We start from the raw sequence: 19,359 nt of genomic DNA on the forward strand, positions 1-19,359 counted from the left end.
TCTGCCAATACTTTTCTTAATACATATACAAGTTAGCCAGAAACAGTAGAGAATGCACGCCATCTTAGACAGAAACTGGAAGTTTGAAAGAGTTCAAGCTAGATATTATTAATAATATAATATTCACAGTCACAATCAGTAATGTTTTTATATGTTCTGAATCATTAGCTCCTGTGTACAGTGTTTTCTCTACTAAAAACTCAAGTAAAGCATGAAAGCCAAGTTGCCATAAATCAGTAGATTATTGTTAGCTACATGTGTAATATAGGTCACCGTAAACTCCACTTCTCCATTTGCCATCTGCAGATTTGAACATCTCTTTGACTTGTAAGATTTCTTTTGCAGGATCTTTGTAAAATGCAGCAAGCTACCTTTAAATACATTAATTATTTGCAAGTTAATTTTATACTGTTTATCATGACCCTTTAATGCAAAAACATTATGCTTGTAATGTTTCAAAGCACATAGAGCACAAAGAAGGCCATGCAGTACATTTGCATATTAAAATATGCCAAACAGTTTGTGAGTGAAGTCAAACTTCAAAGCATCTGGTTTCTGGCTAAGATAGAAGGGAAATATGAGAGAGTAAGAGCGCAGTCATCAAGATCGTGTTTGGTCCAGTGTCATGTCCGCAGGAGTACCTGTAAGCAGATAGCTACAGACAAAAAGTAACCAGGTAGTCAAATGTTATGTTCCTCTTCCAGTTTCCAAGTATCTTCAGCTAAAGGGATTTCCTGAATCACATGTGCATTCTGTGTGGGTTGTAAGCTGCAATGGTTTTGTCTTCCATTGAGTTATTCAGATCTCCATTAAGCTCATTACATTTAGCCTCCAAGGCTAAACAAGGCTGCCAACAAGGTCTACAGGTTTGTTCTGCTGTGTGGAGTCACCACCTCAGTTTTGTTTCTGACCAGTCTGGCCCATCTAACTTCTTTTGGTTTGTCTAGCTTTATTTTTTTAAAAGAAAGCATTATTATTGTTGGTTCTAATTTGGCCTTACTCCTAAGCATGAGGATTTGGGTGGTTGGTAGTAAATAGCTGGCATTTTTTACTCATTTACTTACTAGCATGTCGTATTTTCAGCTGTTATGAGGATTAGAAACACATGCATTAAAATTAAGAGATTTGTGAATGTTAGATAACCAATTCAGGAAACTTCAAAACCAAAAATTCCTGTAGTGACTAGAGAGTAAAAATCCATAGTTGTCAATACTACATCACTGTGATGAAACTTCTATCAGCAGATGATAAAATGATGGTGGAGGATATCATGGTGAAGTGAACAGAGTATAGGGTGCCCAAGTAACCTTGGGCTGCTTCAGGAGAAATCAAATTCCAAAGGGCTGGCTATTTTATATCATGATATATGTTGAACATCATCATAAGGTGAGAAAAGGGAAAGGCATGCTTCTAAGCACCTCTAGAAGGATGTTCTGTCCTTCTTAAAGTGAACAGACCTCTGGAGATCATTGAGACAGCAGCTGACATGGTTATACTTTGCTTCTAAATTTCTTCTTGAACTAAATGATGAACGTAGTTACTTTAGCAGGTGACTCATTAGTACTGTTTCATTGTCTAGGAGGTAGATTGTGGGTGTAAATGACACAGTTCCAGTCCCTTATATGCTTTGAAAAGTAATAATAGCAATTGGTATTACTCTTTTAGTAGTAAATTTGAGTTCTTACTGAAACTTAACAAAAGAAGACTCGAACTAACAATAACTTGATTGAATTCCTAAAAATTGGGTTTGTTCATTTTAATTATACTGGAATGACTGAGAATTTGGGAGGAAAATGCCTATTGCACATGGACAGGCATAGCAGAATTTCTTTAAGCATACATGTTTAAGGGAGACAAAATTATTTTCCAACTAATTATTTCCCATCAAGCTGTAAATGATTAATTTTTTCTTATCATTTGCAATGAATATTTTCTGAAGAACTAATCTCTGTTTTAGGTTTTTTTCACTTCTTTATATTTCCTGACTCTGACTGGAGGAAGAAAAACTAAAATAACACAAATTAAACTTTTCCTTTTTTTTGCTGTCCAGTGAAACTGGAAATACTTACCAAATGACAAATGGTCTACTGTGATAATTTTACTGCATTAAGCAGGAAATAAGATGCTGAGAGAGACAGATTAGCATTGACCACTTGGGAGCTTAATTATAGTAACAAGCCTTCCATGAGAATTTTGTCAACTCAATAGTGCATAACACAGATGTGATTTAGCAACTGGAAATTATTTAGATGTTTTGACTTGTAGCAAGTATTGGGTATTTGAGTTTTTTTATGTAACTGTTAAGTGTGAGCAAATGCTCATGAAATGCTTCTTGAAAATTAAATGAAATTTGTGTATATTTGTGGTTAAGCAGTTTTAATGTGCTACAAATTCACCTAATTTTTGACTCTTGTGAATTAAATATGCAGCTCTGCAGCAGCAGAGTCAATGGTTACTTTTGAAACTGATTTACAGGACAAAGATGGAAGAGAGCACTATAAGAAATAGTAAACACAGAAGAGATAAATTGCCTCATTTTTATATACAATAGTGGGTTTTACTTCTTAATGGGCCTTGCAGCTATAGGTATCCCTTCAAGCTGGATTTTTACCCTATATCTCAAATTTTCCTGAAACTTGCTATACAGTCAAACTTTTGCAGTATATTCCTTGGTGATGATCATTGAACCTTAGGGTATGGGAAATCAGTCAGAAGAAGCATTCACTCTTTTGATTGATCTCCTCGTAGTCCAAGATCACCATTGTATAGCAACTTTTCTTAAATGCACAATTATCAGAGTTCTGCCAATAATCACATATAGATACTATGGAGATCAGCAAAAGATTGCATAGAAAATTAATTTTATTATTTTCCAAATATAAAATGGTTTACAGGAATTAAGAGAAAACCACTTCTTTTTCTCTAATATAGATTAAAATTAAATACATCTGAAAACTTTTCCTCATTCTTTTCTTATGTGGTTTTTCTTCAAAAATTTTCTGTTAAAAATTAGTTATTTCTCAATTTAAGTAACCTTTAGAACTAATTACTTGAATGAGGGAACATTTTGTATTAAATTCTTGCTTTAGAAATGAATGGAGGTAAATGAATAACTAAACTGAACTAAATCAATAACTAAAAAGTTATTTATTCTTAAAGGTGATAATGTTTTCCTTCCTGCAGCTTGAATTGATTTTAAAATGAGTGATGGAAGTTTGAAAGATATGTTTGGACTACAGAAGTCCAGTTGCTAACAACTCTGAATTTAGTTATGTACCTATGTATGAAGAAATGTGTTTTAAGTCTCTTACAAGCTGAGATGCGTGTGCCCCAAATGCCACTTTCAACGTCTTGTGCCTTTCATTAAGTCATAATTGAATGTTTGTTTCTTAGAAGTATTTGGGTTTATTTGTACTGCTACATACTAATTTTTTTAAAATACTTTTTTTTTAAAGCTTTCTTTCATCTTGTTTGCACTTCAAATGTTGATGTGAAAAATGCACTGACCTTCAGTGGGCCTCTGGAAGACATGTTTGGGTACACAGTCCAACAGTATGAAAATGAGGAAGGGAAATGGTAAGCTCTCTTTTTTTTTTTTTTTTTGTTTAACTGAACACTCCAAATTATCAGGTATGCAGTGACTCAGATGCTGTACTTTTATTATCAAGTTAGGGTCAGACATATTTCTTAAACTTATGCACAGCCCTTAGGAAATCTGGAAAGATTGGGAGAGAAAAAGATCCACATGTATACCTCCAATTTTCTCCTCAGAGACATAAATGACTTCACAAAATGGGTAGATTCCCTCATTGATGGAACTGAGAAAGTACTGTGTTTTGCTGAGCTCTGTTTTTTCCATTCACCAAACAAAATCTTTACCTTTTCCGTCTGTTAATGTATTTAAAATGAAATTACTTCTGCATTAAGTTGGGTTTTTTTTTTTTCTGAAGTTTTCTGTCAGGAGTTGTCTAAACTGAATTTTTTAACTCTGTTGGTCGGAAGATTTACCTGTCAAAATATAAATTAGTACAGTACTCCCTCTGCCTTCCCTTTTGGAGGGCTAAGTATGTCTTGCAACTGGTATATATTTGCACTGGGGACCTGGAGCCTTTGTCTTATCTCTCTTTTCCTTCCTCTTGTTCTAAGTAGAGGCTGTATTTTGGCATGCTCACTCATATCGTTGCTTCTTGGTCATTTGATAAACACCTGCCTATGCTTTTCCCTTGTTAAACCCCCGAGACTGATGACTGGGCAGGAGGACTGAAATAACAATTGCATGGTAAAACATTTGGGGTAGAGATCTCTATCATTCTTTGCAGCTGGCTCTGGTTTTTCCAGAGCTTTTTTGACAATTCTTGGTAAATGCAGGGACTCCTGCAGGCATGCAGGAATGACAGGCAGCATGAGGCTGGGTGACAGATGGGCCAGACTGTTCTGTGGTGAGCAATCACCACTGCAAGTGCCAGGTCTGCCAGACTCTGAAAGTCTGATCACCGCTGCAACACAGTGCTCAGAGAAATAAAACCACAGAGCCTGCTTTTGAATGTGATAGTTCTTGACTGCGGCAATTGTAGGACGTTTAAATACACATCTGTATGAGGGTCGTGAGAGAATGAGAATAATGACCTTCTGTGAGCTAGTTTAGACCTTCAGGAAATGGAATCCATTTGAGGAGCTGGGATTTTGCAAAGTATGTTGTATTGTTGTAAGCAGTCCTGAAACTTTTCAAAAGCAAACAATGATATGAACTGGAAATATGGGATCTACCAGTAGCCAGACAGCAATATAAAGTAGTGTGCTAGATCTGGACATCTCTGAAATTGAAATTCAGAGCTCCTGTAAATTGTCAAGCTTTCAGCACATCAGTATTTAGAGCAGAAAATATGTTAGCTAATAGTTAAAAATATACAAACCAGCCTTGAGGATTTTTCTGCTGCAACCTGTAGGGCAACGATAGAGCTTTCCAGCAGCAAATGGTCTCTGAACCTGCCTGCAGCTTTTTCTCAATAACCTGTGGATTCCCTCATGCAAAAAGACAAAGTGAAATAGCCTTTCAGACCACGTAACAGTCTTCATGGGGCTCTTTCTTTCTGAGAAAGGAACAGCACATGAGCATGAACTTGATGACCATTGATCATCTCCCAGGGGATGTCAGGCACACTCAGCTTCTCTGCATTTTACAATTTTGAAATTTCTTTTTATAACCCTTTGCTTTATTAGTGATAGGGAGGAACACCTCTTTTACAGTGTTGCTCCACATTACATAAGACTAAATTCTTCCTCTGAGTGCTTGTGAGACTCTCCTTTGGCATTTGGCCTCTGAGCATGGAAAAAAATTTTTCATCAAAGATCTTGTGAAGATCTAGGATATATTAAATAAAGCATATCTTTCCTTCTGTATTACTTCTAAGACTTGTTGTCTACCCGCCTGTATTGCTTTTATTTTCCTCTGGAATTTTTAAAAGTGTTATTCTGTGCTGTAACTTGGCTTATAGGCACATTTCATGTCCTTTTTATTTCTCTCGCATCTGGACTGGTATAAATAGATACTTTTCTTTTTCTCCATCCTATAGTGCTAGTGTACATCTTGCTGCAGCTGTCCTCTGTCTGTAAATTTTATTTGCTCACTTTTGTGCCTTGTTAGAAAGAAGACATTCAGGTAACTTATTTAATTTGCAGGGTACTTATTGGTTCACCACTAGTTGGCCAACCTGAGAAAAGAACAGGCGATGTCTACAAATGCCCTGTAGGAAGGGACAGTCCATCACCCTGCACAAAACTGAACTTACCAGGTATGAAAGGAAATAAAGCTGTGTCACAGCCTTCCTAGTGAAAATTCGCTTGGAGCTCCAGAGCTAAATGTGAAGGAAATTGTGTTTGTAGCATTAAAAATAATTCTATTTTAAGGCTTCTCACTGTCCTGTGGAAAACATGCTCATACATTTAGAATGGGTTTGTGGTTGTGTTATCAAAACTTTGTTATGACTGACATTAATTGGCTGTGGTTGGCAGGCCTGGCCATTGAGCCAGGAAGGTCTTTGACCATAATTTCATGGATTACCCTTTCCAAAGCTCTCTGAAGCCAAGAGCCTTCATAATGCCATCAGTAAGCTTTTGATGAAAATGTAACTAGGCTGATGCAGCTTAATATGCCAAAGGTAAATATTAATAATTTTCTTGGTCAAGTCAAGAGATACCTGATGTAGACTGGAAGAAAATTCCTATTTAATATGAACTTCACTAAATGTATCTGTAGTGATATTTTTTTATCTCCTTGTGTTCCTTGAAAACCTAAATGTCAGTAATGCAACGTAATAGTAACAAATAGTTACGTAATAGTAACAAATAGAAAAGCTATTAACTCAGTCATAGCAAGACAAGGTAAAAAATGAAATTTTTTTCTTATTTAACAAAACTCTGTGCGTAGTAGTATCTTGTTTTCATTGTGCTGTTATTTTTACTTTTTTTTCCTTTTCTTGCGGTTCAAGAAAACTATTTGAGACAGCAACCCAGACAAATTTTCTGGGATAAAAGCCAGTCTCAGAAATTTTTCTTGATTGTTGCAGTTGAAGAAGGAGGGGGAAGGGTGCTTAAATATTTGATGAAACCAGTGTCAGTCTGGGTTTTATTTTAGAAGCTGGAAGCTCCATACTAGGGGATATATAATTTAGCATTTTGTTTTCATGTTCCCAAATACTTAACATTTTAATCTATTTATAGCTTCTACTTCAGTTCCTAATGTCGTGGAAGTAAAAGAAAACATGACTCTTGGAACAACCTTAGTGACTAACCCAAAAGGAGGGTTTCTGGTAAGAAAGGACTTTTTGCTAATTTTAAAAGTCTGTTTTTTTTCTCGGATAGCGTAACAAAAACATTTCACCCTTTTTCATTTTTTAAAGGCATGTGGACCACTTTATGCTTATAAATGTGGACGTCTGCATTACACAACTGGAGTTTGTTCTAATGTCAGCTCCACTTTTGAAACCGTTGGGGCCATTGCTCCGTCTGTGCAAGGTATGCATGCTGCAGGAATTTTCTCGTGTGTCCAAAAATAAAGAGTGCCAAACAAGACAAATGTATACGCATAGGCATACTGAAAAAAAATGAATTGCTTAACTTAGCTACCAGCATTACCAAGTTAAGTAAATGTTTTCATTGTCTGTATATAACCTAAATTCTTCCCACTTTTGGAATTTGTCTCAGTATAAACAATCATTACAGTGCTATGTAACATCCAAACACAATTGCTAAAAATAGTTGCTTATGTTTTTAACTTGTGGCCAAAAGACTCCTTTTAAATAATGACAGCATACTGAGACCTAACACAAACCCAATTTAGTAATATACATAAAAATCTTAATGAACTGGTCCTTTGAAAAAATTGTAGAGGAATAGATTGACATTGGCTAAAGTAGGGGGTCACTGGTAAATACTCCAGTGATATGATCTTCTTCCTTTCTTAAATTTCTGCTTACAAGAAAACTCCTTCCTCACAAAGGGAACACAAGCCATGTGAAATACAATGCAAAAGTTGAAGAATGATAGTTGTCATCAAGCATGTCAGTTCAGCCACACTGCAGAACAATATGCATTTGTTACTAATGACAGAAGTCACAGCTGGAGCTGTGAGATAAATCTGATCCTTGTTACTGTAAATTCTTATGTGGCAATTTGTATTGCAGAGTGTAAAACCCAGTTGGACATTGTCATAGTCCTTGATGGGTCCAACAGCATCTATCCGTGGGAGAGCGTCACAGGCTTTCTGAACAGCCTCCTGAGAAACATGGACATAGGTCCTCAGCAAACACAGGTAACTTGGTAGATATTTTGTGATTAATTTTGAGAAGAAAAAACAATTTACAGGAAATGGTGTAATAGTTTCATCTATGGACCTCTTCAATTCCAAGAACTTAGAGCAGCACGATGGTAAAACGAAATAGCTGAAACCACAACTAAGTCAGTACTCAGCCATCAAGCAGCAATGTCAGGAAGACTATTCCTCCCCCCAGTGCTCAGGCAGTCTGGAGAAACCAACCTGCTAACCTAGAGACAAAAGTTAAGTGCATTAAGTAAGGCTGCTTGAACACTGTCCTTTCCCACTTCCTTCCTCTCCACAGCCCCTTCTTGTCTTCCTTTGTACTTCATTGCACAAAGGTCATTTCTGCTCTTCTGAGGCACACATGAGTGGTTTGGACAGCTTTTGATTGTAAGCTTTTTGGAGCAGCGTTCTTCGTACTGTGGAACATTGGGCATGCAGCTTTTAAACCTTGAGATCCTAATTAACGAGTGGCTGTTTAGCTGCATGTTATTAATGGCAGAAGCTGCATTTATATAATAAGTGGAGAGGGCCAAATTCCCAGCTGCTATAAATCAATGCGGTTCCATCAGAATTAATGGAGCTATGACCAATTACCCCCTGAGGATCTGGCATATGTCCCACACGCTGTTTAACAGATTATGTAAATATCAGTTCTAAAAGAACTCTGGGAAGGGGAAAACAATTGAGTCTGGGATACATATTAACACAAAAAGCTTTATGGACAGAAACAGAAGAAACTGTTTCTTCCTTTCCTTTCTCTATTTTCCGCCTCCCAAAATCAAGGGTTTTCCAGGGCCTTCTGTAATAAATTATATGCTACAGGCAGTTTTGCAACTTTGGGTTAGCTGCTAACATTCAGGTCCTGCCTTCACAAAGGAGACTGTGAGAAGATATAAAGGATATCTCTGTCTGCAGAGAGTTATCCATAATTTTCCATGTTAATTGAGGTTTTCAAATTGCCACTCGGGTCCTCTGCTGTCTATACTGAACACTGAGAGATAAAATAACTTATAAACTCTCAGTGTTGCAATCATATCCTGTTATTTTAAACACACTCTTCTTCAAATATTGTGAGGAAGAAGGAAAAACCCTTTGTCAAATTCAGCAGAAAGGAAAAAATTCTTTCTGTTCCCTTAAACGGATGATTACTCAAACATGTATCATTTTGAAATACTTAAATCTGAACTTCCCTGTATGGGGCATTGGCTGCATGGAAATCATCACTGTCTCCTGCCCAAAGGTCTTCATGGGAGTGGTAAGCAGGGCAATCAACTCCACTACACCCTCACTCCTCTTCCTTACGCAGCAACTCCTAAATTTTTACAATGCCACACCTCTGTTATGTTCGCTTTTGGAATACTGCCTCCTCTGTGTGGCTCAGCTGGTGCACAATAGGTCCCTCTCTGGCCTGCACTCCAGCAGCCTCCCATCTCCACCTACAAAATCCCTTGTGCCCACAGCTTGGCATAGCTGCCCCTCTTCTCACACGCACACATATTCACTTGAGGACGTCAGCTTTGGCATCTGGTTGCTACAGAGCAGAAACATTTGAGAGGGAGATAAGAATGGGATAAGGAGGAGAGAGGCTGAAAGACTGGAAATGGACGACAGAAGCTCGGTGGAGTTTTCTCAATCCCTCTTATCTTCCTCCTTCCCCAGAACACATCTCATCTCTCTCCTCTCCTCTGAGCCCCCTGCTCAAGGACCGGCTGCATCTGAAGTTAGTAATGAGTTTATACTCTGTCCCCCACCCATTCAGTCTGCTTTCTCAGAAAAAATGTTTAAATAACTATACAATAGAGAACAGGAGAAACAACAGAGCAGACTTATTTATTCCCTCTCCTCTGGGAGCCCAGAAGACAAGCATAGGAAGAATAATTTACTTTTTCTCTTTTCAAATTGATTTTTCGAATTTAATTTTTTATTACTTTGTATGTAGAAATCAGTGGACTTTCACTGACTTAAGATTGTTTTGCACAGGAAAGGAATGAGGTGATTACAGAATACCTCCTTAGCAGATTGGGTGTGACTTGTTCAAAACTGTGTTTTGATTAGAGGCTTTTGAGATTTTTTTCCCCCACGTACCTCCTTAATGAACAATGGTCATTAGACTTGTAGCAAGTTGAGAGAAATTGTTCAGTGTCCAATGTTTGGCAAATTTAAAAATTAAAGTCTGAATTTTCAGATGCAGAAAGTCAAAGTTTATGGTATTTTTTTTCCTTCTCTTCATCTTTCTCTTCTCCAGATAATCTAAAGCTCCCTTCTGATGATTAAAATGCATTTCTTGAGTTTTGGGATAAAAAAAACAAATGGAAAGTGATGATAAAAAAGTAGAAAAAGGAGGAACTGTGTAGAAATAGTAGAAGTAGGAACAAAATCAAGATATGTCTCTTGGCCTTTTTTTGCCTCATTTTTAACTGTTTTGGAGATAATTATCTTTTTACTATGGAGGGGTAGGTTTTTTAACCATTTACATATGAGTAATTTTCTTTCTTTCAAAAGTAGTTTTCTTTCTTTCAATTTTCTTTCTTTCTTTCTTTTATTTCTTTCAAAAAAGAAAGCAGAATACTTGAATAAGTTCACTTCTAGCTTTAAAGTTATGCTGGAAAGGCCTTCAGAAATCTTTAGACCATTTCTATTTTTACATTATTATATGGCATAGACTGTTATATATCTTTGGCCTGTGCCTTACTGTGTCTTCAAAGGGACTGTATCAGGACACTAATAATAGTTTTGTCTTCGCAAGAACAGAACTGTATTTAAGAGATTTTACAAAGCTTAAGGATGAGGAAAGGTCTTATGAGAGTTTACAAGTAACTTGTGTCTTGAAGTAAACAAAATGTGGGAGAATTAATTTATTTTTGTTGTTCAGATGCCTTTAAAAAGATCTCCTTATGAAAAAAGATATTATCCATTAATGCTTCCCAAGGCATCTCTGCTTTTCTCTTACCTTAAGTATCAGTACATACAAAAATATTCCTGATTTCTCTCCACATCCCAATGCTGAAAACTCTGACATATGATTTCATGTACCAAATGGTTTTCCTTTCATTTTGTTTTTTTAGTTGTTGGTTTTTGCCAAATTGATTAGCTTAATAATTTATTGGGAAAGCCAGAATGTGCTTTCCAAATAGGGGTCTGTATTTATTTATAGGACAACAATAAATCATAGCCCTGAGAACTGCTTTGTTCCGAAGCAGAACAGTCCATCACTTGCCTGTTCTCTTGTACAGCACTTTTCACAGGAACTGGGGACAATTAAAGAATTATTCCCTTGTGTAATGTAAAAGTCATGGAATGCTAGGGAAGGGAACATAAAGTTAAGAATTACAGGAATGTTCAATAGATTATGGTCAGTAATGCTGGGAAAAATAATAGGTTCTCTGGAGTAGAGCAGAATTATGTCCTTCTGTGTAGCACTATTGCATTTGCCAAATGTAAATTAAACAAGCAAATCAAAACATACAATGCCTGTAAGCATCAATCCTAGGGCCTTGCTGAAGTCCCATAAAGGCACATATGCATCATGTAGATGTGTCACTTTCAGTTTTTCATAAGATGAAAAGGCTATATAAGTTCAAACCTTCATTGGTGTCTAATTTTGCAAGGTGATCATCCTATGATCCTGTAGGAGACTAGAACATGAAGCCTAGTAGCATTTTCTCAGAGGCTTTTTGTTACCTTTTATTGAGGAATGGTTCATCTTTGATAGCATGAAATATGTAAAAGATGGTGATCAGTGTTTTCAAAGCTAGCGCTAAGGAAGGGTCGCACATGACAGTTGTATCCCATAAGATAACCACATGCCCCCCTTCCTTCCTGATTTACAAGCTATGCTGCACAGTGCAGTTTTCAGACTCAGATGTTCTTCCCATTCACTTCCTGAGAAGGAAATGCTCAAAATGTGTACTTGCTGTGATCATGGACGTTTCCTTTCAAACAGGAAATTGTACTACCCAATGTCAACCTGTAATCTTATTTTAGGAAAATGACAACACCAGCATGGGTCTCTAGAATCATGAAGGACTGGCAGATGCTTTTCACACTGGCAGTAGTCAATAGATTATTTCATTATTGGTACCTTAAAAGCTGCAGAGAAGGAGCCATGAATCCACACCAAACAGCTTCCCAGCATGCTATGGTCTCTGGCTCCAATTGGTGCATGACACTGGAATTTTTAGGCCATTGCTCCTCCTCCAGAAAATCAAGCATGATGCAAATCTCTTGTTCATCACCACTTCACAGATGTCTTTTTAAATGATTAACAATATCCTATTCACATAATGTGATGTGTCACTTTAGGTGCATGCCACAGAGTAGTTGCATTGGAGGGAAGGGGATAAAAATTTGATCTTCAGGTTGTAGTTTATTCAGTGCCACATGAGTGTTCTGAGTGATGAGACAGAGTGTGCCCTGGCTGGTTCTGTAAACACTGGGCAGGGTTAATAGCCCTCTGCTCACAGGAACACTGCAGCCTCTGCATTCCCTCTGCTGCCAATGGAAGAGGGCATACCTCCAAGAGACAAATATCTCAAAGGCAGCAACTTGTAATAAGTTTGAGCCTACATCAGTTCTTACAGATTTGACTGTGTTTTCAAAAAGATACAGAAAGTCAGTGGAATAGATTTTGCTATCACATGCCAATATAATTATAGTCCCATAATCATTTGCAACTAGCATTTTATAATGATCATGTTACTGATGTTTACTGTGAAATATTTATCCAATTCTAACCCTTCTGCTACAAGCAAACAAATGTTTTGCAGAAGCTGAGAGGCCATGAAAATACCTTTAAAAAAACCCTGTAAAGCAATTGTAAAATACATACTATGCCACTTCTAAAGTAATGATGGCAGAAACATCCCAGAGGTCTTATTGATCTTCAATAACTTAGTGCTAGAGTGCTTTTAATAATAGATGAGTGAGATATAAATGCCATGCAATACTGCATTTTCCTAAATAACACCTATAAATTGCCATGTGTAACATAAAATTGAAATATGCTAATGGAACATTGTGTGGCTTCTTCCCAGTAAAAGCTGTCAGGAACCTGCCAAAGTATTAAAACTGACAGAGATGAATGGGAGAAATTAATTAATATTTAAGAATATAGCTCATCTTTTTATTCCATTCTTGGTTTTGCAGCAGGTTTCCTCAAACATTTTGTGGTTATTGCACAATCCCATGTGTTAATCTTCCAGACAAAGATGTGTTCTGCTGAGGTCATCTACAAGCTTTACATTACCTTCCCCCATCCCAAAATCACGATTTCCTTCATGTTTTACCCTCTGGTACTTGTCAGGTGGTACTTTGACTTACCTCCTGCTGGGAGAACATGCATGTCATGGATGTCCCTGCTGTCTTCATCAAGATAAGAATAGTTGGGTCTTCCTGTTTCCAGGCTAAATTTAGAGTAAATAAATTATTGGATATAGAAACATTATATTTGAGTGGAATGAAGAGAGCTGTGAGTGAGCCATGACTTTGTATGCCATAAGGAAAACACTTTTGAGGAGTTGTGACTGGTGGTTGGGCATTGGTCTTCTTGGCCTAGAGGAGAGCAGAGCTCCCATCCAGATGGCCTCAAGCCAGGAAAACCAAGGACTAGAGACAGCATTTGGCTTTATTCCAGTTTTAAATAAAAGCAATTTAGAAACTTCAAAATGTTTCATGAGACTGTCATCTAGCTAGTCTTGCTCAAACTCATATAGGTATTTCATCCTGAGGGAAACATGAAGAGTTCAATCCTTCTCCTGGCTGTAAGTACAAACAGACATTTACCCTCCTGCAAGAGGCAGGGATGTTTTCTTTAAGGGCCATTGATCTTAAACATGAACTCTGTGTTTTAGGTTGGAATTGTTCAGTATGGACAGACAGTAGTCCATGAATTTTACCTGAATACGTACTCAACAACAGAAGATGTGATGGCTGCAGCCTTGAGAATCCGCCAGCGGGGCGGCACGCAAACCATGACAGCCTTGGGAATAGACACAGCCAGGTATGCACACAGGGTGCTGCCTGCACCTGGCGGGGAGAAACAAACAGGGCAGGGGGGTGCTTCTGATTTCATGCGTTAAAAATGTGGTGCAGCTAATGTCTGACTTCATTTTAGCTAAGCAAGCATCATTTGTGAGGAAGGTGAATAAGCAGACTCTATCCAGCACATAAAGCAATTGAGTGTCAAAGGGAGCTGTGCCCTGAGCAGGGGAATTAGGAATATATAATAGATATGGAGCAATATTGTAAGCCTAAGCAAAGGGCTGACAATATCTGATGTCCACATAGAGCAGATAGGAACTGTGTATGTAGAGGGATGAAGAAAATCAAGTTTTTCAGAGGAAAAAAAAATAGAATTTTTAATGTTAATTTGTTTTCATTCTGAATATTGTTGAATATTACAATGTTTGGGCCCACTCTTGTCAGAAGAAATTTTCTGTCCTAAGTCTGTAAAATTTCTCAATCATCGGGAAATTAAATACCTGTTGTAGTAATAGCAATATTTGGAAATGCTTCTTTTATGAGAAAAATGAAATCTGACTTTCATAGAACAGACAGTAAATATAAATCTCTCAGAAAATTCCAAACTGTACAATGTTGTCCTGGTAACTTTCTCCTTCTCTGGGTCTGTTTCTTCCATCACAAAAGCCTGCTTTTATTCTACAAAAGATTGCATTCACTCTTTACAAACAATCATTTAATGAAATATGCAGCATATTTCTGATGAACAATTGCATTATCTAACCAAAGTTTTCTTGATGTGGTGTACAATTGAATTCCTGTATATTAAGGCTTTCCTGAGATATGAGTAGAAGCTTGAGGAGTCCAAACAAGTTCAGGAAAGCAGAGCCAGTTGAGAATTGCCAAGTTTTCAGAAACCACATCTAGTTCAGAAAGCCCCTGTGTACCACAAACTACAGCAGGCTTGTATATACAGAAACTGTCATCAAAAGCTTCCTCTGTTCTCACAGTCATCCCCCCTTGGCCATTTTCAGTGGTAAATTTCAGCTTTCACTCATGTGGCCACTCCTAGAATTCTGTGGTATTTTTCTGAAAAGAGGAAGCCCTGCTTCCTTCCTTCTCCTCCCAAGCCCTAATCCAGCCTTGCCTTGTTAGGTCTAGAGTCTGTGGGAACAGCTGCCCGAAACCTCAGAGCCTATTTGCCCATCTGCAACCAGATTGGGCCCCAATCTGCCTCCATTTACCTCCAACCTATTTCTGCCACGTCCCCAACACACAGTGTTAATTAACATATTTGTGCAGACATGTGCTGATAGCTAAGTAAATAGTTTGACCACTTGAAGTGCTGCTGTAGGGTGGAATTAGGTGAGGGTTTTCTGCATGGGTTTTTGGAAAGGTACGGTGTTTGCTGAGTCTTTTTTTAAGATGCCAAAAGCTGTTTTGAAGTGCCACAAGTTTATTTGTAAAGGGGAAGAATTTTTCACTATCCAGATTTGTATTTTCTGCTACTGCTCTCAAGTGAGTGCATGATGAATGAATGCTAGTGGAACTTTGGCTGTGAACTGTCATGTAAGTTCCAATTGCAGTTGTTTGTATTTGTTCATGGTTAGTATTAATCTCCATTTCCTGCTTCCTAGTTAATATAAAATCTTGTAGTTTATGGTTGGCTATGCAAATATGATGCATGAGCTAAATGCTGACATTGCCTTTCTCCAAAACACTTTATGGTCCCTTTAGGGAAGAAGCTTTTACTGAGGCTCACGGTGCACGAAGAGGAGTACAAAAAGTAATGGTTATTGTGACTGATGGGGAATCACATGACAACTACAGATTACAAAAAGTGATTGATGATTGTGAAGATGAAAACATTCAGAGATTTGCTATTGCTGTAAGTGAAATTTAATGGGAAAATTCAGAATGTTAAAAGCATGTTTCATCTTCTAAATGTAATTTCAGTTTTAGAAGTTCATTTCACAGAATCTTTATGGAAATATAATTATTTCAGAGGGGAAAAAGCTAAAAAAAACATTAAAAATTTGCTTTCTGATTTTATAGCATATAAGAAAAGCAATTTGGCTGTCTTCCTTGTGATGATGTGTGTGCCTGTGTGAGGAAAAAGGAGGAAGAGTTTGAGGGACAGTTTTAAATCAAATCCTTTTTGTTAAAAGCAACACTGAGCAAAGGGACTAATACAATTCTAGGCAACTTCTACAGAAACAATGCCTATTTTTAAAAAAAGCAAATGTAAGCCATCAAAAAATACTTGTTCATTATGTCTGTGTTGTATGCTTGCACTCTAAAGCTGTCATTTTCATGCCAAGCATGCCAAACAGTAGCTGAATGAGAATAGTAGTCAAGCCATATAAAGAAATATGAAAGTATTAGTTATGGATTTGGTTAATATGATTATTATTATAATTATAATTATTATTATATAATTATATATAATTAATATCTATAATATAATTATATATAATATAATTATAATTATAATTATAATTATAATTAATGGTTAATATTATTATGATTAATACTGAATCATATTGGTGTATTTTATACACGAATCTTCTGTTTTCAGGTGTTAATTTTGAAGGGACATTGGGTTGTTGCCTCTCCATTGCTATCTTTCTTTGTTTTGCTATCTTATTTTTTGATAAAATAAGGTGGTATGAAACCATGAAATTTAAAGAAAGATGTTATACTTTATTTAAAGAAAGAATTAAAACAAAGTTGAGTCCAGCAGCACACAGATTTTCAGTGGTTTTCCTCATAAAATTAGAGATAACTAAAGAAAAAGTTGTCCTTGACACTACAACAATTTTAGCAATAAAATTCCTGTCTAGAACCAAATATGAATTTCTCCAGTGGGCTGAGATGCTAGAGCATAGGAATTTGGTTTATGTCTCCCTGTCGAATCAAGTTTAGTCTATGGAGCCCTTTTTCATATGAAAAATGTCTGTTTGTCTGGGAATTAAGAGAAGTGAGGTGTTTTTTTCTGAGATATCCTGAATTGTTGCAGCAGTGTTGTTAAAACTGCAACCCAAATCTAAAGTCTTGTATTGTGATGAAGTTGTTAGCACTGAATAGAAGTGTTGTTCTTATGTGTATTTGTAGGGCAAATCTTCACAGAATAAAGAACTATTCTATGCCTAATCCACTTGTCATAAATTGCTTGTATAGCATGTTGTGATAAGAACTGGTGGTTATGCAGAAACCAGAGTAATTGTACTCTGGGTTGGGAAGTGTTTTGTTGGTTTTTCCCTAAATTATGGCCTGCTTCAAAAATCAGAGAATGAATTATTAAATGAATTTTGTGAAGAAGGGGTGAAAAGTACAGTTGAGGATAGCAGACATCACACCACACTGTTGCTTTGTTTCCTGTCAAATTATATTTTCAAAAAATCAACTGACCCATCATAGAGTTCTCTTCTACTTGAAAAAGAATGGCTTCAAATCAGTTTGAGAGAGGTTTTAACAACACTAATTAAGGTTAGATATGATTTTCCACCATTCTCTGACAACTTACCTCAATGATATCTTTTCAAACAGGTTATAAAGTATATGTTTGACTTTTTTGTGTGTGTTTCTTTGTTTTGGTTTTTTTTTTATTTTCTTTAGATTCTTGGCAGCTACAGCAGAGGAAATTTAAGTACTGAGAAATTTGTAGAGGAAATAAAATCAATTGCCAGTAAGCCTACTGAAAAGCATTTCTTCAATGTCTCAGATGAATTAGCTCTTTTAACCATTGTTGAAGCACTTGGAGAGAGAATATTTGCCTTGGAAGGTATGACATTATTTAAAATTTTACTTTATGCCTGCATTACAACTGAAACAAATAGAAGAACACCTGTTTTTACCTTCCTTTGAAATGCATTCTGCAGTGTGAAATTTATTATGCAATTATTTCTTCCGTGCTGCTTGTAAAAATATTTTATAAAAGGCATCAAAATAGTAGATATAGATGTGACTATATGCATAGGAGTTAGAGCATGCAGAGACAATAGCCTAAATGGGTAAGTAACGAGAACTGGTGTAATGCAATAATTAGAAAGTTGCCCTCTTTTAGGTAAAAAACATTGCCAGATCATACCCCAGTTACCCCATGATCATCTGGTTTTCTGCCTAAATGTTTAGGGTCTCTTTTTGGTTAATTATTAATTATATTTTATATTAGTTTGCTACACAAATTAGCATGGACTTACTGCATAGAGTTGACAAGATATGATTTTCCTTTGGGAAGGTTCACAGTATTCAGATTGCAGCACAGAAAAGTCATTCTCTCATAATGTCTGCTTACATTCTCCATCCAAATGAGACAACGCTGCCCAAACCACTGTTTGTTTCAAGTACTACTGGTAACAGGAGACAGAGTTTATTAGTTATAAATTATACTGGCCAACTCTGAAGGGATTCATGTAGTACAAAGAAAACATCCATCTATTTGGACTATTTTCTTCAACACTTCAACTTTCCAAGTATCTAGAATAGTGTAGTTTATAGCTGGAACAAAAGAAGATATTGACTTGAATGTACAAAATTGAGAGAGTATTTTCAATTTTTTTTCATTAGAGTTGTAGTTCTCAGACATATTTATATTCTTCTAGTGTATTATTAAGTTTGGTCAAATATTAATGATTTCAGCTATTACTAAAGTTTTCAGCAATAAAAAGTTTGTTAAAATATTATTTATACGTTCTTTTTTACCTTCTGGAAAATTTGGTTTCCTCAGCTTTGCAGCAAATTAATTTCAAAGAATCTGATTCGCTAAAGCTCAAAGTTTAGCCTACTTAGGGCCAATGAGTACTTCAAAGTTAATTAAATAAGGTGCTCTTTTTGTAAGTCACTGTGTACTAAGAATTATACACTTTAAATGAGAATACAGTTGTTAAAACAGGAATTGAAAACTTGGTCTTCAAGTTGTCCTTTATACTTTTAAAAAAGTGAGAAAAACATTTGTGTTTCATTGTCAGAATAAAATGTTATTTGCATCTATTTGCTATAATGAATATAGAATAAGTTAAATAATGTTACAACAGATGAAGGATGTAAGACCTAGCATGACTGAGTTTTTGAAAATCTAATTAATTTCATTATTGCCTAAAGGCATCTTGGTTTGCTGATTCTCTCTAGGAACTCAGAGATGTGCTAAGATTTCTACACAAGACACCTGCAATATAAGACATGAAATGTCTCCCCCTCAACCTAAGTCCCAGAAGTCATGCAATCTCTCTGCAAGAGAATCAGAATACAAATGAAAATGGGATTTTAGCTTTTTGTCAAAGCATGGCAAGGTCAAGCTGCTCCAGCAGTTAGTTAATACTGAGTTAGATAATACTGACCAAATCAATTTATGCTGATTCTTGAGCCATAGTTTCCTGTCGTATCCCAAAACCTTTCAGTTTTCTGGATTCACAACCATGTCCATGCATGCATTTTTTCTGGTGGTGGAAGCAAGCAGGTTAATTCTGTGCCCTGCAGCTTTTGACAAGCCAGTTTATTGCATGTGTTTAATTGGAGATTAATCAGCTCTGTACATAGTAGCTTCTGTGCATCACAAGAACCTTGTTTGTTGAAATTTGATA

The 19,359-nt window shown here is 36.5% G+C and overlaps 1 protein-coding gene across 1 annotated transcript in view; it reads left to right on the top strand.

The window, feature by feature from the left end:
* The window catches only part of ITGA1 (integrin subunit alpha 1), a 69,640-nt gene that overhangs the window by 25,171 nt on the left and 25,110 nt on the right, over window positions 1-19,359 (top strand). Inside the window, exons 2-9 of the mRNA XM_005490672.3 lie at window positions 3,456-3,576; window positions 5,680-5,792; window positions 6,721-6,809; window positions 6,900-7,014; window positions 7,683-7,810; window positions 13,669-13,817; window positions 15,515-15,665; window positions 17,396-17,561. Of these exons, the coding sequence (XP_005490729.1) occupies window positions 3,456-3,576; window positions 5,680-5,792; window positions 6,721-6,809; window positions 6,900-7,014; window positions 7,683-7,810; window positions 13,669-13,817; window positions 15,515-15,665; window positions 17,396-17,561 (1,032 nt within the window). The remainder of the gene's footprint in view (window positions 1-3,455; window positions 3,577-5,679; window positions 5,793-6,720; window positions 6,810-6,899; window positions 7,015-7,682; window positions 7,811-13,668; window positions 13,818-15,514; window positions 15,666-17,395; window positions 17,562-19,359) is intronic.

Source organism: Zonotrichia albicollis, chromosome Z (genome assembly GCF_047830755.1).
Source record: "Zonotrichia albicollis isolate bZonAlb1 chromosome Z, bZonAlb1.hap1, whole genome shotgun sequence".
NCBI classification, from domain to species: Eukaryota; Metazoa; Chordata; class Aves; order Passeriformes; family Passerellidae; genus Zonotrichia; species Zonotrichia albicollis.